Source organism: Bombyx mandarina, chromosome 05 (genome assembly GCF_030267445.1).
Source record: "Bombyx mandarina strain Sakado chromosome 05, ASM3026744v2".
Taxonomy (NCBI): domain Eukaryota; kingdom Metazoa; phylum Arthropoda; class Insecta; order Lepidoptera; family Bombycidae; genus Bombyx; species Bombyx mandarina.
The window spans coordinates 16,351,578-16,374,669 of NC_143212.1; the positions used below are offsets into that span (position 1 = coordinate 16,351,578).

The 23,092-nt window shown below is 37.4% G+C and overlaps 1 protein-coding gene across 1 annotated transcript in view; it reads left to right on the top strand.

Moving 5' to 3' along the window:
- Positions 1 to 23,092, top strand: part of LOC114247445 (uncharacterized) — a 132,899-nt gene that overhangs the window by 80,163 nt on the left and 29,644 nt on the right. The window contains exon 4 of the mRNA XM_028180422.2: positions 9,611 to 9,734. Coding sequence (XP_028036223.2) covers positions 9,611 to 9,734 — 124 coding nt within the window. The remainder of the gene's footprint in view (positions 1 to 9,610; positions 9,735 to 23,092) is intronic.

A 23,092-nucleotide genomic window follows, 5' to 3' on the forward strand; every position in this document is an offset into this window, starting at 1 on the left:
TTAAAACCAATTTATCAGCATATTTTTCTAAATTACCGTCTTCATCATAAGCTTATCTTATCTAATTTCCCCCGATTTTAGAGAAAGCAGGTGTGAACTCAAGGTAGATATTAACGTTCTGTTTGATCCTGCTGTGAAAAATTCGTGAAACGATATCTTCTCAATTTTCCTCTCTCTCTTTTTTGATATTTACGGGCTCTATTAATTATTTACCATCGTAGACAACAATCAGCCATGCCGCTGGCATTACTGATCCATGGACATCAATAATACCAGTGGCATAGCTAAACTGCGACGGTAACTATTTACCATCCGATGGGCTGTATGATTGTCCCTATAAAATGACAATAAAATAACAATGATTATAAAATGATGATAAAATAGCAAAGCAGTTCTAGACTGGATAATAAATTGGGAATATTAATTTATAACCGCCAAATGGCCAAGCGGCTTAAGAAAAAAAAAAAAAAAAAAAAAAAAAAAAAAAATTCGAAACACGTGGTCATAGTTGATGTATAATTGACGATCACAGAGCTATATATCTATATATTTTATATATAAAAATGAATTGCTGTTCGTTAGTCTCGCTAAAACTCGAGAACGTCTGGACTGATTTGGCTAATTTTGGTCTTGGATTATTCGTGGAAGTCCAAAAAAGGTTTCAGAGATGAATAAATATGAAAATGCCCTGAATTATATAAAAACAAACAATTTTGTTTTTCCTTTGATGTGTCCCCCGTCGGACGGATTCCTTTTGTTTGTTTTAAGTTTATTTTAAACAAAAGTTTAGGTCTTTTATTTATCGATTGATGCACTACAAAGTCTGCCGGGTCAGCTAATAACAAATAGAAATATACAGGAATCATTTCAAAAATTTTGAATAAATCAATCATGAATGGATGAAATTTGAGCGCTCACTCTAATCAATCTAAGATTAAATAAATAAATAAATTAAAAATAAAATAACATCATCATCATTTTACTGTCCTTCTCCCAGATCTGGGGTCGGTGCAACATATTTTTTCCTTCTATACTTCCATATCCTATACCAATTCTTGTTAAAAATATAACATGATAACGAATCGTTTTAATACTTTGCTGCTAGTGTTCATTATAGACCTATTTTTTTACGGGTTTTAATCACGACTTTCGCATTTAATGATCTCCAGATATATCAGCATGTTGTAAACGCCGTGATGACGGGGAGCCTAAAGACTACGGGTATGATGTTTAGAGCAGACAAATCTGTTCACCCTCTTTATAACCCGTTTTTGTTACCACTAGAACATTGGCCCCATACATACCTTGAGTAACGATATCAAGAATTCATTAAATATAAAAATCGTGGTATGATCTATTTAAATAATAGTGTCTTAATGGTTATAAGAAATAAATTTCCAAAAGCTATGAACATCAGTGGCTTATGGATATTAATTATAGCTAAACTGTTTTATGGTAACAATGCCGTGGAAAGGAAGAAATAGATGGTTTCACTTGACGTTGCATGAAAATGTGATTGATGTACGCGTTACCGTGGTTGCGGCAGCTAAACTTCTCATTAACGTTTTCCCTAGCAGCCCAGTATCATTATCAATCTTTGACATTAATCGCGAGCTCTTTGATGGGTACCTTTTGGAATCGGATGACAATCATGATCGGATACAATGAGATTTCCTAGAAACAAACTTAAGACAGTTTTGATCTTTGGGAATAACCTTTCAAGCATCAAATTCAAAGGAATTGGGAAATTAATTTTGTACGTTTCCAGAGACTTTGACAATTATCTTCCTCTGTTCCTCACCGTTAATTCTTATCTCGAGAAATGAGCAGTTGTGTGCTACATGATTAGTACTGTCAACAGCCTCTTCCCGGGAAGCCGTCACGTATTCCGGTTCAAATAATATGGATTCTGTTAAATTATATGTTAGGATGTGACATTCACTTCACCTTAGATGTGATATCTGATAGCATTTTACCCCAGAGCTATAAGTATAGAGCTGGCTCAGTCAGGTCCCAAAATCCTATTACTAGACTAGGAGATACGGCCTAAAAACACTTGAATGGACTGTATGAAAGAGTATACGCGAGAGAAGAGTGTGAGTAATGAGATGAAGTCTGAATGGAAAAATATTTTTTTTTATATTGCTTAAATGAGTGGACGAGCTCACAGCCCACCTGGTGTTAAGTAGTTACTGGAGCCCATAGACATCTAAAACGTAAGTGTGCCACCCATCTTGAGAAATAAGTTCTAAGGTCTCAATGTAGCTACAACAAATGCCCCACCCTTCAAACCGAAACGCATTACTGCTTCAGGGCAGAAATAGGCAGGGCGGTGGTACTTACCCGTGCGGACTCACAAGAGATCCTACCACTAGTAATTACGCAAATTATAATTTTGCGGGTCTGATTTTTATTACATGATACATGCTGCGCTTACCTCACATAGTGATAAGGATAATGGCAAAAACAATAAGAGCCAAGAAGAATAGCCAAGTGATATAATTAGAAAAACAATGCCTGAAAGTGTGTGGTATTAATACCATTAAATCAACATCCCGAGCGCAATGACATGTCCTTCTTCAAACGAGGCTTGTGGAGAGTATTAAGCGGTAGGCAGCGGCTTGGCTCTGCCCCTGGCATTGCTGAAGCCCATGGGCGACGGTAACCACTCACCATCAGGTGGGCCGTATGCTCGTCTACCTACAAGGGCAATAAAAAATAAATAAATAAAGAATGTGTATATCAGAGTAAGTGTGAAAGTAGCCGCGGTAATCAACAAATTAAAGAGCGGACGGTTAGCGTGGTATGGACATGTGATGCTTAGAGAGAAGACGCATGTGACTAGGAGATGTATGGAAATGGTAGTGCAAGGAAGAGGGGGAAGGGTCGACCGAAGAAGACATTGATGGAGTGTGTGAATGACGATATGAGAGAGAGAAAGAGAGAGAGAGAGAGGAGTGAGTGTTGAGATGATAGCTGATAGAAGAGAATGGAAGAGAAAAATTAGCTGTGCCGACCGCACCTAATGGGATAAGGTGGAGAAAAAGAAGAAGAGTCTATAAAAAGACAAAGTACTCTTTCCGTCTCTTTTAAATAATGCGCGTACCACAAAGTATTGAAATCGAAAAACTAAAACAATAACATACCTTTAATTATATTTTTGGCATTTCCCAAAAACAATTCTAAAGGTGTCATATGAAAACGTAAATACCTATTACCAGCAGTCATTAATTTTTACTTACATTCACTACCACGAAAAAAATCACTACACATGCAATTCGTCCTTGCACTTTGCTGTTTGCGCAATAAAGAGTCTTCTATCTACATACATACATATGCAAGTGCTTGCCTCTATCGGATTCAGTATTTAATTTAGTCACGGCAATATTTTTTTTGTATTTTTTTTTTTTTAAAAGCGCACGCGATGGCTATTTTACAATTCAGAGACATAACGAATGCAACGGAATTGAAAAACAGAAACCCGACTAAAAGAAAATGCTGTTTAGGTTTATCGTATCGCTGGTAAATAAAAGTGCTTTGGTGTAAATGGGAAATGTATAATGGTATGTAATAGTTTTTTTTCTTGTTGTGCCATGTTTTTCGATTTTGTGAGTGTTCTTCAACTGGTTTTAAATCAAGGAGGATTTTAATTTAGGTCTTGTGGTTTTTTAATTTAATTAGCAATTCAGCTTTATGCCTCAATTCAGATAGCTGGTGTCTGGTGCACTGCCTACCAGCTTATCTTAACCAACTACAATTTAATATCTTATTTTTGGCTTATTATTAACATAAATATATGAAATATAAGTCACAGATATATATATGTCGCATCCGGGTCAATAGTTCGGAATATCAACGATACACAAACGTCAAAGTGACAGAATGGCCGTGTCGTGGTTGACGACTTTTATTAATATTAAGACGGTGGTTTTGATTATTATTTTAAATGATGAAATGTTGTTTTGATAAATATCACAAAATGAAGGGTAGACTACGTAACGCCACAGTTATAAAATGGCGGTACGTGGACAGAGTCGTGGCATTCGTGTCAGACAGTGATTCCGTCCGTCTCAGCAGTGAGTCTCTGATAGTCAGTCAGTCAGTCAGTCAGTCGGTCTGTCGGTATGTGCAACGAAACTGTCGGTTTATCCTGTCATTGTGAAAGTTGTGTGTGTTGAGTTTCACTAATTATTATTGAAAAGTTTTATTGACTAAACTGAGTTCAATCGAATACGAGTGATGACGAAACTACCGCTCAGCCATCCCTGGCCCCGCCGCCGACATCAGAAGTGGGATCAGGACTCTAGTCTCACTGGCGTGACGTGTTTGAACAGGTTCGAAGTACAGCAGAAAAACATTATGCAGATCAGAATACTAGTAGTGATACGCCACAAGAGCGTGAATGCAGCATACGTAAGTCGTGTAATAACGTCTCTATTACCTCGATGGAAGATCTGAGCCACGAAGAAATCGTCACATCTTACGTTCTGGCTCATGTTGCCCAGTTTGACTGTCGGCTTCATCACATGGCATTTACTAGCGGAAATACGACACGTAACAAGCTATTGCAAGAAATTAAGGCAAGTGCAAGTCTCAAGTGAAACTTTGATCGCAATAATGGATCTGTCATGACGAGTGGGTAGTTCCGACACGAATCGTTTTTCAGCCAATGACTACTGCTAGAGTTACATGGCACTAGTGCAGTAAACCAGGACATGAGACTGTGAATTGTCGCTGAAATTTTAGAATCTACTAGATTCAATACCAATAACATTACACGTTCGATGACTTCGGGCTCCAGCAAGCAAGCAAACAAGAAAGCAAGCAAGTTTCCGTGGGGAAGAAAAATTGACACATCTGAAGTCGTCGTGACCTGTAAGATAAGACGTCCGGTGCGTTCGTGTCTGGCGACGCGGCGGTGTTCGGGGCCCGCTGGCGGATGCAAGTTTTTCTGGTGAAGTGCGTGCTTGTGCGTGCTTGACAAGTGTTCGCGGTTGGCTTCCGCAGTGTGGGAGTAACATCGTGTAGGAGAGGTGGAACCCGCAAAATTGTAGTTTGCGTGGTGGCTGGTAAGATTTGCTATGGTAAAAAGTTTGCGTGGTGGTAAAATGTCTTGTGAGTCTGCACAGGTAGCTGGAGGTGAGTCTTCCGCGGTCGCGGCCTACCCAGCTCGCGAGAACCGGGCAGATCACCTCAACGGTACGGAGGCCGGCCGACGGGTCCGCCAAACGACGAGACCACGCCTCTAGCACGGACTGCCGAGATTGGAGCCCCCGCGCTCCGGCTACACTTGCGCTAGGGCGCGCCACCTCGTAGGAGACTGTGAGGTATCCTTGAATGACTCTGACTGCGATCGCGCGCTGCCGGCGTCGCAGTGCGGCGACTTTCTCGTGGGTAAGGACGTGGCACCAGACAGGTGCTCCATATAGTGCCATCGACCGCACGGGTACCATCACCCTGCCTATTTCTGCCGTGAAGCAGTGTGTATTTCGGTTTGAATGGTGGGGCAGCGGTTGTAGCTATTCTGAGACCTTGGAACTTGTATCTCGGGGTGGATGACGCGTTTGCGTTGTGGATGTCTATGGGTTCCAGTAACCACTTAACACAAGGTGGGCTGTGAGCTCGTCCACACATTAAAACGAAGAGCGTAATCAAACGAAATTAGATACGAAGTTTAAAGGGCCGTTTAAAGTAGTTGACGTATTGGATGGTGACCGTTACACATTGAAAGCTTTAAATTCAAAACGTACTTACAAATACCCACATGATAGGCTAAGAAAAATGCCAGCATGACACATACCAGTCGAGGTTGATGTAAATGATGATGATGAAGAGCAAGCTTAAATTGTGGTGAAAACTCGAGTAAAGATAGTCTATCGGCCGTATTGTGTTCGACCGTACCAGTAGCTATTACGTAGTCGTAGCCGGGTAGAAATCGGTTGTCTCTTGAGGCAACTCAAGTAGTCCGTGGGTGCGCGGTGCGCGTTTGGCTCTGGCGGAGGTCGGGGTCTGTAAAGACCATCGTGTGTAGTCAGCGGGTGATGCACACGGGCGATCCACGCTGTGGATGCGCATCATGAGGGCAATTGCGATTGCTGGTCGGCTGGAGAGCCGTTGCGTTAGATATTTTTACTCGGAAGTTTTCTTTGATCTGAGTTCCTGTAAGCTATGCCTGATTTGTACAGAGTAAATTTGAAGTTTGATGAACGACTGTGGTACGTGCTCTGGCTGCTGAATAATTAACTTTGTATACCCTATTGTTTGATTTGGTTAAAATGGTATTAAAACAGTTTAAAGCTTTGATGACTTTAAATTTTCCGATAAGTCGTAAAGTGTAGTCAGGAGGGATCGAGCGGAACAAGTGTTCTCGTGGATGTTTTTGATTGTAGGTTAACCATCACACGAGGACGTGTACAGTCAGGAAGACCGTGTCGCAATCAACACGTGATTGCTGCAGCCAATACGAGATATGGGACGCAAGCGCCGTCTGTCGGCGCTCGATGGGTCAACTATTCACCGGCCGAGCGGAGCGACATGCCGGTAGCTGTGTAATATCGAGTATTTTGGTAAATGAGAACAATCTGGTGAGTCGTATTATTTTTATTTGGCTTTTGGTGCCGAATGTTCTCTTGTCGAGAAATCTATATGCGATGGTTCTCATAAAATGACTGTTGATTAGAGTCACAGGGATGACTATCATTGAACACTTGTAGTCACAGGGATGACTATCATTGAACACTTGTAGTCACAGGGATGACTATCATTGAACACTTGTAGTCACAGGGATGACTATCATTGAACACTTGTAGTCACAGGGATGACTATCATTGAACACTTGTAGTCACAGGGATGACTATCATTGATCACTTGTAGTCACAGGGATGACTATCATTGAACACTTGTAGTCACAGGGATGACTTAGTTACTGTGTACATGAATTGTACGGGGAGAACTTGCAGCAGTAGTAAATCACTTATTTTCGTTTGTGTAATCTTTCAATGTCGTTATAGAATTTGTGATGACACAAGACTTTTATTTTAGTAGAGTGGTCAGATATGGCCGAGCGTGAATGATACTGTGCGGTATTCGCTTTTGTTTCAGATTAACACACGAGGACGTGTGTAACACAGGATGGCCGTGTCGCATCCGGGTCAATAGTTCGGAATATCAACGATACACAAACGTCAAAGTGACAGAATGGCCGTGTCGTGGTTGACGACTTTTATTAATATTAAGACGGTGGTTTTGATTATTATTTTAAATGATGAAATGTTGTTTTGATAAATATCACAAAATGAAGGGTAGACTACGTAACGCCACAGTTATAAAATGGCGGTACGTGGACAGAGTCGTGGCATTCGTGTCAGACAGTGATTCCGTCCGTCTCAGCAGTGAGTCTCTGATAGTCAGTCAGTCAGTCAGTCAGTCGGTCTGTCGGTATGTGCAACGAAACTGTCGGTTTATCCTGTCATTGTGAAAGTTGTGTGTGTTGAGTTTCACTAATTATTATTGAAAAGTTTTATTGACTAAACTGAGTTCAATCGAATACGAGTGATGACGAAACTACCGCTCAGCCATCCCTGGCCCCGCCGCCGACATATATATATCAAATACATGTTGATGAATCATCGCAAACTCTGTGTCATATCAAAGTGAAAAGTGGAATTAAATTAGATAATGAAATGTTTGCAAAAAAGTTTCACTACAAATGCTAATGCTATTATGCTCTTCCATGCTGTGTGGTCGTGATGGTGTGTGGGCTTTTTTTTATCACAGTGTGTTATTTTTTATACAATAGGCCATTTAAAACTAAAACAGTTTGAATTTATAAATAATTTTTTTGTTACTTGCTTGTTTGGTTAAAATTCGCCTCATCAGGTTCAGCCTAGAGTTTCAAATTAATAGTTGTTACAATTTGCATTGTGATTTCGTTCGTAATGTACTACTACTATATAATAAATTTTAAATAATAAATGAAACCACACGATAATTGAATCCGGTACCCCCGTGTTTACTCGGGGGGTCGGGGTTTCATCAAATCTGTTGTTACCATATTAATTTAAATCGCAATGTTCAGCATCACCAAGCATTGAAAGCTTACGTTATGATTGTATTAAAAAGAAACCGGAGACAAATCACCCACGGTCTTCTGTCCCCAAACTACGACCTCGTGTAGTATGGGAACCAAAAACTAATAAACCTACGTCTTCTTGTCTTTATTTCATGTGGCAGAATTTTTTCTTCATTCTGCATGAGAATCTGACATGAGTTTTACGACAAACCTCCTCCCTGATAATTTGCTATCAAATATTGTGCCTTGGTTTGCGTCAGGTCCATATCCAATATTGGACGTCTATTAACTTTTTTTCCTACCTAAGCTGATAGCTTTGAGAGGCCATTTCAGCGTAACCTTAACAATTAGGTGAGCTCAAGAGGCTCAAACTTGACGACGTTGCTGACACTAATCCTAGCAAGAGCAGTGCTTCGCAGAATCTACCACTGAATCGGAAACCGCGACCCACTGAGAAGATCCGTTATGTTTTTATTAAGGCCCATTGTTTCGCTTCCATACATTACTAATATTACCATTGTTAAAAGTAATTTCAATTAACAGAGCATATTTAAATAGTTGAAAATTAGCTAGATGCAAGACCAGACGTTTTGGACTAATGCTATAATTAGAGGAAGCTCAGAATTAATGCGGGGTCCAGTCGGACAAGTCTAACTATCCGTTGCGGGGGATGTTATTTGCATAATCTGCCCGACGAACGGTCTGGTCGGAGCTCGGTGCAGGCTTACACGGAAATCCCTCGAACACTCGCTTTGACAATTCGGTGATTAGTGACAAGATTAATTCGCCACTTATGGAACTCGGCGCTGACTTGTAATGTCGGTCGGTTCAGCGTGAAACGGTTTTTGGACAGATTTCGAGGTTATTCTCTGATATTGGTGACACGTTACTGAAACGTGCAGAGTCTCTTAAAAATTTTACATTGCCTTTTCTTCAGCGAGTAAATACACAAGATCTTAATGAGATTTTATATGCTTACCTAAATAATACCATATGAACTCTGCTTTTTAAATAAAAAAAGATATGTTAAGATAATTTATTCCCTTTCGCACAAAATACACTTAAAGTTCTACAGAAATTGCAAAAGCCGGTAGCTCAGCTGATGCTGTTGAAATGGTTGCAACGAAAAGCCCTGATATTCAGTCCCCCCGTTCCCCTTTAGTGCTGTGTAAGGCTTAAAGCTACGTATGGATAGATTTACATTGAGATAAGTTGAGAAAAAGGAACATAAACCCAAATACAAATCACACACATAGGTACTTCGAGTGAAGAAGGATTTGTAAAAATATATAAACAATGAACAAAATCATTACTAACGATTTAAAAATTATAGAATCTAAATCTGTGAGCTGGCGACAATGTGGCAATAAAGAATAGAAAGCACAATTATATCATAAATTTAAAACTAGCTTTAGACCTGTGAATGATGAAGAAGGTATTAACATTGTCATTGACAGGGAATCGTTTCCGTAAACTGCATGTTTCCTTGCCTGTTGGAACAAAACACTAACTTGAATTTCTCTTTTGTGATATTCACAGGGGAACAAGCGGTATTGACATCGACCTCCGGAGAGTAGATATAGACCAGTGCCCGATCAGGCCTGGCTCCACACAACTCAACATCTTCGCTGGGACCGACAAATGCAAGAAGAAAACCACGGAAGTAAGTCGATAATAGGATTAGACGTATATGCGACGTACTTCCACTGTGCTCGATCATGGGTGGCATGGACTGCATGGTACAGACTACCACCAAGTGCTTCTCTTGCTAGATCTGACCATCTGGCTGGTGTACATACATAGTGTACACCTTCCGAAATAAGGTCGCATTATCAATTAAACAAATGTCACACTGCCCTAACTAAAAGATCGAACAAGAATGTTCTGCAGTGCTCACATTATATCGGTCTAGGTTTAAAGATATTTTTTTTAAATCGTGCATTTCTTTTCAAATTACTTGTACGGGTCATCAAAGCCTTCGAAAACAGTATTGCATTTCAAGATTCTACCTATCTGTTCCTAACTCGCGGGAATCTGTCAAACACTCAAAAGCTCGTACCGAAACTTAGTTTAAGCTCGATGGGTTGTAGACTTTAACGCAGGAATTCATGCGTAAAGTGCTCCCTGCGGCAGGAATAGATAAGAGGTGTCTCATGAACGTGCTCTCAGACATAGATAAGGTTTTTTGGCCATTAAATAAGCTCTTTTTGGTAAAAATTGGACGTGCTTGATATCACTGGCTTCGACTGGACACTTTTATGCCATCAATATGCCACAAATTACTGGTAACTTACTGGTGCTTGGACCTCTTGTGAGTCCGCATGGGTAGGTACCAACATCCTGCCTATTTCTGCCGTAAAGCAATAATGCGTTTTGGTTTGAAGGGTGGGACAGCCGTTGTAACTATACTGAGATCTTAGAACTTATATCTCAAGGTGGGTGGTGCATTTACGTTGTAGATGTCTATGGGCTCCAGTCCATCCATCTAAACAATAAAAAATAAAAAAAAATACCCGCTTATACTGATGGTCGAAAGCAAGATCTACTTCTATGCTTTGGAATGCATTACTAACCCGGAAACAAATGGGCTATTTATATGTACATACTCGAGCGAGTACACAATACCGAGAATTACTGCAATAGCTGATTTTGAAAATATAAAAAAGGTATATATTATATATTTTAATACATATAAATAAACCCCAATATAAAAGAGGTCTATATTGGGGTCATTTTTATATTGTTAGTTTTGTGTCGACATCAGTAATTAATAGGTTATGGGTACTTTTTCATCCGCATTGGCAAAAAACCATAATATCTCTGACCAATAAGACGGTGATTGAAAAAATCTAGAACGCCAGCAATACTATCCTTTGAAATACCTAAAATGTGTCTTTACATCATTATTCTAAAATAAAATAAAAGTCTAAGTTATAATGAAAATACTCTAAATTGAATACGTCAGAACTACACCTTAAAAAACCAAAGAAGTGTGACGTAATGGACTTAATAATACTTTATTACGTAGTCGCTCTTTTCATGGCCACAACACAAATATCGCTGGCAGCTTGCGTGAATCCGCAAACGGCAGGGTCTTTGATGTCAACGATCCTCGAAAGGAATTTCACACCACCTGCATATACAAATAAGGGTCAATTTCCCGTGAACTTGAAACGCTTTTCGCAAATGAACTTGAAGAATTTTTCTTCTGTTTTCTAGCCTTTGATTTGAGTTGTTTGTTAGTCTTTTATTTAAGACGTTTGAAAAGATATTGTAGGGTTTCGAGATAGAGTTCATTTTTCTTTGTGTTTCTGAAGAACACCATTTCTTATCGAAAATTATTCAAAGAAATCAAATTATGAAAAGTTGTTGGTTGAAGACAAACAACAGATGTTTGATTTTCCTGAGATAGATACGCGGAGGAAATTTTTAGAATCAGTATTAGGATACCTTAATTTGAGTTATATTTTAATTAAAAGGGTTTCAATTTTATGTAAACAAGTATACAGATTTCTTGATAAGCGGTAATGAAGAGCTAGTAATATTGAGCGAGCTATTTTCTATTACAGAATATAACTTTATTTGGTACTAGCTGACCCGGCAGACTTCGTAGTGCCTCAATCGATAAATAGAAGACCTAAACTTTTGTATAAAATAAACTTAAAACAAACAAAAGGAATCTGTCCGACGGGGGACACACCAAAGGAAAAACAAAATTGTTATTTTTATTTAATCGCAAGCATTTTCATATTTATCTACCTTTTAAACCTTCCCTGGACTTCGACAAATAATTCAAGACCAAAATTTGCCAAATCGGTCCTACCGTTCTCTAGTTTTAGCGAGACTAACGAACAGCAATCCATTTTTATATATATAGATGAGAAACATTAAAACTGTACCAATCTAATAGCTATAAATAATAATAATAATATTAAAAAAATTTTTTTTTTTAAATCTAATAGCTAACATAATTCAATTCATCCGGAAGCTATATACATTTGCTAATCTAAGAAACCAATATATATAAGGTAAAGGTTTTAGGTTATTAGTGAACAGAATGCAGAATTAAGTTTCGTTCTCAAAGTGTCTTGAAAAAATCGTCCTAAGTGACTCACGTAATGTCACAGCGAACAACCTCGAATATCCGGTGGTAACAGCAAAAACGGTCCAGGAAGATCTGTGTCTGTTCCTAAAATTCCATCCATTATCTTCAGTCTACATATTACGATCATGGCGTTTGCATTAAAAAGAAAATATCAGAGACGCGTTGAAGTCAAAAATCGTAGTAAAAACTCGTTAATTAGATTAGAGTTTTTAATATCGAGAAACGGAAATTTTAAACATGCTATTTTTCATTATGAAGTTTCTAGAAAATACATCAAACAAAGTTGTAGCCCAAACTATACTAACAATAAATGTAGACGCTTGCATAATTGAAGACATGAGTGGATGAAGAGAATAAGTACCATTATTAAGATTTTGAGTTCTTACATCGAATGAAGGTTTTATGTGCTTATAAACCATATTAGATATTAAAACTCCGGGCTTAAGAGCTATTTTTAGAAATTATTTGTGATGAAGAAGCTGTGTACAAAGAAAAAATATTAACACATTGAATGAAAGTGACACGGGCACTTAACGTATTCTTTAATTTTAAATGATTCCAAACAGCTATATCCTCCATATTGGTATAGAAATGAAAGTACTATAACGTTTAAAATAATAAAAATAACAGCCACAAACGCTTAATATCTAAAAAAATAAGTAGGTAACAAAAGCTTGTTGCCTATTTTCTCAAAATTAACAAATTGTATCATATCCCCTTCATCCACTCATGTCTTCAATTACCATATTACCACAAACCAGTAAAATTCATCACTATATTAACCAAAATACATCGATATAACAGGACATTTCACTAAGCCACCGTCAAATAGAGTTTTCCGTTAGTTTACGGTAATGCCCGATCGAAATCGTTTGTTACATTATTTTTATACAAGCTATTCAATTTGCAGAGTAAACACAGCGGTAGCTACATTGTCTTTTTTTTATGTCGCAGGTAGACACAAAAAAAAATTATTACGCCATGTTCCATTCATTATTTTATTTAATTGTATTTTATTTAAGAGTCAATGACGCTTCATTGCGACTTCGAACAAAATACATTTATTAACTCGCGTGCGACTCATGAATGAATACCGAACCTAAGTAGACTACACCAATAGCTATTCCTGAAAATGCAACTACGACTGTAAGTCGTCGTGGCCTAAAGGATAAGACGTCCGGTGCATTCGTGTTGAAGCAATGCACCGGTGTTCGAATCCCGCAGGCGGGTACCAATTTTTCTAATGAAATATGTACTCAACAAATGTTCACGATTGACTTCCACGGTGAAGGAATAACATCGTGTAATAAAAATCAAACCCGCAAAATTATAATTTGCGTAATTACTGGTGGTAGGACCTCTTGTGAGTCCGCGCGGATAGGTACCACCGCCCTGCTTATTTCTGCCGTGAAGCAGTAATGCGTTTCGGTTTGAAGGGTGGGGTAGCCGTTGTAACTATACTGAGATTTTAGAACTTGTATCTCAAGGAGGGTGGCGCGTCTACGTTGTAGATGTCTATGGGCTCCAGTAACCACTTAACATCAGGTGGGCTGTGAGCTCGTCCACCCATCTACGCAATAAAAAAAAATAAAAAAAAAAAGCAATCAGATCTTATTCGCATGGAATGCAACATATAAGTTTCAACCATAAAACCTTACAGATTTTTTTTTGAAATTTATATTTTAATAGAAGAACACAGATAACATGAGCTTCTTAACGAAAAATCAACTGTCTAATATAACTATATTATAATACTGCTGCGAGTAAAAATATTTATTTCAAAATCTCACACGCCAGCCTAATAAGCATGTAAACAGCCAAACATTCATGATATTTCGTTATATTTCGTTTAGTCTTCTAAGCTGTGGCACTGCTATCCAGTTTTACCAAGGTTAAAGTTATTGGCTCTGATATATCGTGTGTAGCGGCAACCGGCCTTATTTGACTATTTATGAAAAGCCCGCTCTCTGGAACCTCGAACAAATATTTACGACAAGGCTGAAACTTTTCTGTGGCCTCTCCAAAGAAAAGTTTTACCCTTGCGATCGTCAAACAGCTTATGTGTCAAACGAATCGGAAATGCCCCTTTTTTTACTAGGATAAAATTTTATGCTTTTTTGGTTTTGAACTAAGTATTACGCGCTGAGTTTCGGGATGAATAAAATTATATCGAAGAACTAATTAAAACTGTATTAACGCTTATAACACTTAAAACACTTAACAAACACTTTAAAATTCTCAATTCGCTTGAGGTAATCCGTTCCCTGTTTCGCTTCGAGGAGTTCCGATTACTAATTGACTACGTGCCATGTTTGCAACGCTTTTATATTCGACACGAAATTCCTAGAATTATCGAGAATATTCAACACAAGTCGAGTATTGTGTGTTCCCGCTGTCTGACAATAGATGGCGTTGTACTTCTCGAGCGTTCTAGATGCTACTAGATCCTTCGATATTCGTTTGGCTATTTGGCGATAGATGGCGCTACTCTTACTGGCGTAACGTTATTGCTCAATTTAAATTACGGCTTAATCTCGCGTGATGATTCAGTTGCGACCACGAAAACTGTGCAGTATTGGAAGCGTCGGAAATAATGTAATGACAATAAATAACGAGTGTATACGACTCTTATGTAACAAGGACTATAGTGAGTAAGGGCCTCCCATATTGTGGACCTATTGAAGCTCGCCGGAAACCGCTGGATGTGGGCAGTGCAGGACCGATCATTTTGGTTTTGGTTTTGGAGGCCGTTTTGGTTTTGGCCGATCATCTTGGATTTGGAGGCTTGGCGGAGGCCTATTCTCAGCAGTGGACCTCTGTGAGCTGAAAAATAGAAGATAGTATGCGACTCACAAAAACCGGAGAAAATAAGCGCTGCAATCTCACAGCTAGGTACCGTTGCACTATATATGTCTGCTGCAAACAAATCGTATGACCAATTGAATAATCTAAGGAGTGTGGCAACCCTTGAACAGAATGATTGATTTTCGTTTTATGCCTATTAAATACCAATATTTCACTCAAGGGAATCTTTGAGTCTCCTGCTTTGGTTCTCTTTGGGTTTCATCGCAATACCTCAGAGGGCTGTCTATGAAATAATTTAAGATGATCCTAAGAGCTTCCATCGCACTATGGGCCATAGAGCAGTGTCCGATCTTTACTTTCTACGGTGTCGCATGAGAGTTATTTTTGAGACATTTTTCAAACGAGGTTTGACAGAGACGGACAATATTTGACTTTCTTACCGATATTACCCCTGATCACGAATAACTTTGACCATAATCAGGTGGACCATTTGCTGATCAATCTTCAGAAAAAACAATTTAATTAGCAATTTCTGTCATTCTTCTTCAACTTTCCTGGTCTGGTTCGTCTACCACTAATCTATTTTTGGTTTGCCCTTTTAATTTCATCAAATGCTTGTTTTTAAATGTATAATTACTGATAGATAGAGTAAATCGAAATCGATTTTTACCGATTTGATTCAAATCAAATCAAATCAAATCAAATCAAAAATTTTTTATTCAACATAAATTAAAGTACATACTTGTTGAACGTCAAAAAAAAAAACTACCGCTAATTCACAAGAACTAGCCTCCGTCCTGAGAAGAATTGGCAAGAAACTCAGCGGGCATGTATTTTTTTTTTACATATGAAATTATTATTTATTTATTTTTTAATATTAGATTTTTTTTTAAATATGAATTTTTTACAATGAGTAATATAACGTAACAATTGTAACAATTACTACAATACTGAAATGCCTGGAGCGAGCAACTCATTCCCACTTTGTGCAATCTTCTAGATAATCATTGACTTTATAGTAAGCTTTATTGCACAGATGTTCTTTAATAGTTTTCTGAAACCTATGTATATGTAGGTTCTGAACATCTTGTGGGATTTTGTTGTACAGGCGCACAGACAAACACCCGAATGAATTTCGTATCTTATGTAACCTACTCATCGGCACAACAAGCTTGTGTTTGTTCCTAGTATTTCTATTATGTATGTCCGACTGTTTAGGAAACTCCTCAATATGTTTACGAACATACATCAAATTTTCAAAAATGTACTGGGATGGCATAGTGAGAACTTTAATTTATTTAAATTTCTCCCTCAGGGATTCCCTTGAGTGCATGTTATAAATAGCACGTATAGCTCTTTTCTGCAGAATAAATATCATTTCTACATCGGCCGCATTGCCCCATAGCAAAATGCCATAGGACATGACACTGTGGAAGTAACTAAAGTAAACTAAACGAGCCGTGTCCGCGTTTGTTAACATTCTAATTTTTTTTACTGCGTATGCTGCAGAGCTGAGCTTACTCGCCAATTTATGAATATGAGGTCCCCATTGCAGTTTGGAGTCCACTGTTATACCAAGAAATACGGTTGACTCAACAAGCTCCAATGATTCCTCAGAAACAATTACATCACTCTACACTTGTCTCACATTTAAAGATGGTTTAATACATTTTAAAGTAAATTTAATACATTTAGTTTTCTTACTATTCAATAATAGGTTATTGATACGGAACCAATGAACCACACACGAAATCGCATCATTCACTTCGTCATAGACTTGTAATTGTCGTTTAATTTTAAATAATAAAGATGTATCATCTGCGAATAATACGACCTCGTGTCGGGACTCAATAAAACTAGGTAAATCGTTTATATATATTAGAAATAAAAAAGGACCCAAAATGGAACCCTGAGGTACACCCATTTTCAACAAGGTGCCTGAAGATCTATTACCTTTCACATCTACTGTTTGTATCCTTCCTGATAAATAGGAAGTAATAAGTTCCAATGCACCATCCCTAATACCATAGTGATGTAGTTTCCTCACCAATGTTTCATGTTCAACACAGTCAAATGCTTTGGACAAGTCACAGAAAATTCCAAGACAATCATGCGATTCCTCCCAAGATTTAAAAATATTTTTGACTAGATAAGCACCTGCATCAGTTGTAGAGCGACCCCTGGTAAACCCGAATTGTTTATTATGAAGCAGGTTATTTGAATTAAAATGTTCTAAAAGTTGTGTCAAAATAATTTTTTCAAAGATTTTACTCAACGTAGGGAGTACTGAAATAGGTCTATAGTTAGAGGGGTCATCAGTACTACCAGATTTAAAAAGAGGTATCACTTTACTATGTTTCATTAAGTCAGGAAATACACCACACCTAATACAATCATTAAAAATACTAGCAAGATGAGGAGCAATAATGTCTATTACAGACTTCAAAACCTTTACTGATATTCCCCACAAGTCAACTGTATTTTTTACATTAAGGCTATTAAAACTTTTTATTATATTGCTTGAATTAATTTCCTTAAATTTAAAAATTTCATTACATTTGTCGACATAGTTATGCAATAATATTTCAGCTGCTGTGGGGGATGAATTTAGAGAAGTGGTAGTTGAAACTGGAATGTCAGAGAAAAACTTTTCAAAAGCATTAGCCACATCTTCATGACTAGTTACCAATTTATCATCTATTTTTAATGAGAATTCTTGGTGGCTATTTCTGACTTTTCCACTTTCTCTACCAATGATGTTCCAAGTCATATTTATCTTGTCAGGGGCATTTTTTATTAAATCACTTAAATGTAAAGATTTTGCCGCTAAACAAACTTTTCTAAATAGTTTTGAATAGTTCCTGACATATTGATGAAATGTTTCATCATTCAATCGATTCTCAAAGTCGATATTTACTAATACCAATCACAGCGAGCAACGTTCCTTTATATTCCGTATAGTTGGCTGTATCCAACAAATAGCCGGTGGAGAATCTCGCATTTGTTTTATATCTTGAAGAAACTTTTCGACTTCGCACGGAAACAGATATCGAGCCAATCTATTTTCGAAGGGAAAAAAGGGGAAATAAGGGAAAAGTTGATGCGTGCGGATCGGAGAGGCGGGAATTCTTGTTGCTGTTAATGGTCTTGTACGTGATCGTGTTTGATTGGTTTTATTAGTTCACTTCCTTATTGAATCTTTATTTAGCAAGTGAGTCATAAATCGTAATAAAATCACTGATCTATAATGAAACTGAATATTTGATGAAAATAGATGTCCAATATTAAATAATAACAATACTAAATAACTGAGAAGAAATTGAGTACGGTCATCCTGTCCCAGTTTAGAATCCCCTGTGTTATATGTACCAGAGACGGACATAGATGCTACTTATGTAGACCTAGATGTTACACGGGTAGTTATGTACGTTTTTAAATAAAAAGATACATATATAGGTAATAAGCACCTAGACAAAGAGCAAACAAACCTGCTCATCACACGAAATTTTGCCCGATTTGGGCATCGAACCCACGACCCTAGGCGCAACAGTCAGGGCCTCTAACTATTGCACCACCGAGTCAGTCTTTAAAAAAAACACTTTTTACTTTTGGAATTTTACATTTAAATTTTGAAATGTATTGTTAATTGATTTTTTTATTGCTTAGTTGGATGAACGAGCTCACAGCCCACCTGGTTGTTAAGTGGTTACTGGAGCCCATAGACATCTACAACGTAAATGCTCCACACACCTTGAGATATAAGTTCTACGGTCTCAGTATAGTTACAACGGCTGCCCCACCCTTCAAACCGAAACGCATTACTGCTTCACGGCAGAAATAGGCCGGGAGGTGGTACCTACCCGTGCGGACTCACAAGAGGTCCTACCACCAGTATTTATATTTTTTTGGTTTTAATTATTTTCTTTTTTTCTTTATCACCTATTTCGGTAGGTATACCCGTAGTTAGCATTGTAACCGTTATTCATGAATGAACCGTTATTCATGATTCCTTGAGTGCTGTCTGCAAGTTCCGTTTTAAGGAAGTCCTCAGCGGTAATCCATGATTGATCTATGCCCAAGAGCAACGTTTATTATTTACCATTACACCCTGGAGAATGTTGAATGTTTTGCAAATAATGCAAATCGGTTTGCATGATAACATTATGATAAACGTTAAAATCGTCGCGTTAAAACCCGCATGTGATAAACTAGCCCGGAAATGGTATCGTAAAATCCTCGGTTTGTGTACTTCGATGCCGGGTCGTGACAAACTGAATGTTAAAAGACATTTCCGTAAATTTATTTAAGACAAAGAAACGTTAAGGTGCCGTTCCGATATTGCGATGCGTGTTTGTTTAGAAAATATAAAAATGTCATTTGATTGATGATGATTCTTGGCTAAGCGGATGGACGAACTCGCAGACATTACAACGCTAATGCCCTCATTTACCTCAGTGCGTGAAATCACAATTGTAGTGTCTAAATAGTTTATTATCTGCATATTAAGCCGCGCCTTAAGGAGCTCTTTATGAAAGCCCTGGATTGCCTCTCGAATATATATTTAAAGAAAATCTTTGATGATAAAAAATACCAATACTTTTACTGTGAAGGCCGTTTGTAAGGTGATTAAGGACTCATTAATAATTTCATAAATTATTTTATTGCTTAGATGGGTGAACGAGTTCACAGCCCACCTGGTGTTAAGTGGTTACTGGAGCCCATAGACATCTACAACGTAAATGCGCCACCCACCTTGAGATATAAGTTCTATGGTCTCGGTATAGTTACAACGGCTGTCCCACCCTTCAAACCGAAACGCATTACTACTTCACGACAGAAATAGGCAGGGAGGTGGTACCTACCCGTGCGGACTCAGAAGAGGTCCTACCACCAGTAATTATATTTTTTTGGTTTTAACTATTTTCTTTTTTTCTTTATCACCTATTTCGGGAGACGATAAAACGGTATACCCGTAATTAGCATTGTAACTGTCATTCATGAATGTTATCAGTGCCATTAAAAAAGCAAAACAAGCGGCCGCATACAAAATGTTTTTACGAGAATCTTCTAGAATAAGTTTAAATTTATATTTAAATATATTTATCGATGACTAGCTGACCCGGCTGACTTTGTAGTGCCTCAATCGATAAATAAAAGAACTAAACTTTTGTATAAAATAAACTTAAAACAAACAAAAAGAATCCGTCCGACGGGGGACACATCAAAGGGAAAAGAAAATTATTATATTTACTTAATTCCGAGTATTTTCATATTTATCTGCCTTTTAAACCTTCTCTGGACTTCCACAAATAATTCAAGACCAAAATTAGCCAAATCGGTCCAGCCGTTCTCGAGTTTTAGCGAGACTAACGAACAGCAATCCATTTCTATACATATATAGATTACTTAATTTTTATTTGTTTTTTTTTATCTAAAGTGCATATAGAATATTATAAAAAACCTCATTTTTGTAAATGTGTCTTTAATGAAATAGTTAACGAGTCCTTAATTAACTACCAAACGGCCTTCACAGTCAAAGTATTGGTATATTTTATCATCAAATATTTTCTTTAAATATATTTCGAGAGGCAACCCAGCGCTTTCATAAAAAGCTCCTTAAGGCGCGGCTTAATATGCAGATAATAAACTATTTACGGCTCTCTCTAGAATAGGAATCGTCAAGCCGAGCGTCGTATCAACGAAACGTTTGCTATTCAGGACACTCACAGTAAAGCTCGTGTTCGAAAGCTTTCAACGCCTGTAAGATCTTTTTTGCATGTCAATATGAATGTCCTTGTCTTCTAAAATTGCGACTTCTCGGTGAAGATACATATGTAATGATTACTTTTACAAATTACTAGCTCCAGAAGTATTTGATTTGATTTTCTTACAACCACATGCAACCGGTGTGCTTAGTGCGAGCTTTTTAACGTTCTCGATAGCGTAAAAGTTAACTCAGTATGGAGTTGGAACGTTTGCCTACGTTTGCCGCTAGGGGCGCTGTTCCAACTGCATACAAATTTGAGTTAATTTTACTAAGCACATGGAACTCTTGAAGTTTCGAAGTGATTTCGATACGACGCAAAATTGGTCGCTCGATACATAAAAACAAATCTTATACCTTTAAACGAGCAATTCTTGTATATATATAATCTGAATCTCGGAAACGGCTCCAACGATTTTCATAAAATTTAGTATACAGGGGATTTCGGGGGCGATAAATCGATCTAGCTACGATTTATTTTCAAAAAATGTTGTTTTATTCGTGTTTTCAATAATCAACTTTATCGATAATCAACTTTATGATTCTTCCCGACATCTATTGGCGAATAATAATACTATTTTTATTGCTTTAAAGACACAACAAGATGGCGTTATAAAAAAAAAGCCCAGCAAAACGCAGTCATCGTCTAGTTATAATAACTAGTGGTCCCGCAGTAGTCGAAATTCGACTATAATTAATTGGAATTGTAAGTTTGTACACTATTATTATTGTATTTTAAACATATTCTATAATCACAAATTTTGCCAAGACTACACTATAAAAAATATTAACAAACACAAACAATATTTAATCTATTCTCAATTTGACAACAGACGTCAATAACAAAAGTTTGACAATAAATACCTATAGTATGCATGCGTGTGTGCGCCAAATACATGGTATGTAGTGTGTGTAATGTTTTCTTTATTGATTTAATGTATCTTTTATGCATTATTTTAAAAAAATATAAGCATTGTGCCCTTCTTCTCTACCTATATATTCTCTATAAGTGTGAGAAATTTCATACTCCTCCGTCCGCGCTATTTTCGTAAAAAGGGATACAAAGTTTTTGCTTCACGTATTAATATATATAGGTAGATTTGAGAAAAAGAAGCCTCATTCCATTTTCCATTTCAATTTGCAATCAGACAGAAATTTATGTTTTATTTACACAATAAATATACGGAGAAACCGTATAATACTAATAACGCCAATACAAAATACATTAATGTTTCTTAAAGTTATTCATGAAAACGAAATGAGAGATTCGATTGAACGTGACGTCACGTAGTGTTTTCATTATAAACATTATTAGTCAGTCGCGATGTTTGTTTCGTGTAACGCTTTTATTTCATTTATAAGATCTGTATTTATTCGATTGATTTTTCTTCGGTACGAACTCAAGGAAAGCAGGTCTTAATTTAATTGCTTAAATCAATAATAATATTGAATAATAATTTTTTTTTTTTATTGCTTAGATGGATGGACGAGCTCACAGCTCAACTGGTGTTAAGTGGTTACTGGAGCCCATAGACATCTACAACGCAAATGCGCCACCCACCTTGAGATATAAGTTCGAAGGTCTCAAGTATAGTTACAACGGCTGCCCCACCCTTCAAACCGAAACGCATTACTGCTTCACGGCAGAAATAAGCAGGGTGGTGGTACCTACCCGCGCGGACTCACAAGAGGTCCCACCACCAGTAAAAGCATATAATGTTCCGAAATGAATAGGAATTGGTTATATAATGTAAACACGTGTTGAGTATCAGCTTGTCTTTTCATCCACCATTGCTGAGCAGATAAAAAAGATAAAAAAGATAAATATGGACATGTCAGGGTGAGTAAGGTTTTTATGTTTAATTGCGTAAATGAGCTGACGGAAGCTAGCTCTTGAGCCATAGATATTCTAGGTTAGACAAAAAAGATGTGTGGTGTCGTGGGACACCGGATAGGAACGAAGTTCCATATTATAAAAATATTAATTTAAAGTTCTATTCGAGGTATATAGAAAATAAAACTGAAGGTTTCGCAACGGCCCACGGTCATTCGGTAACGTGCGAACTTATTGTGGTACACTTCATTCACGGTTTTTTGCATAAGAATTAGTGTATTGCGCAAACGAACGCTCTGAGATCGTGGTCAATGAATGATAAAAATATGTTATTTTTTGTACGTTATTAGAAAGTTAAGTCGTACACTGTGAGCATTACTAATAAAAATCTTACGTTACGGACGTTTTTTCCCGGTTAGGGTACCCCTCCGCATTGTCTCATTAGGAACTTTGTTCCAAATAAAACTATATTCACAACAACAAAAATAGTAGGATAGGTCCCTTGTTGAATTG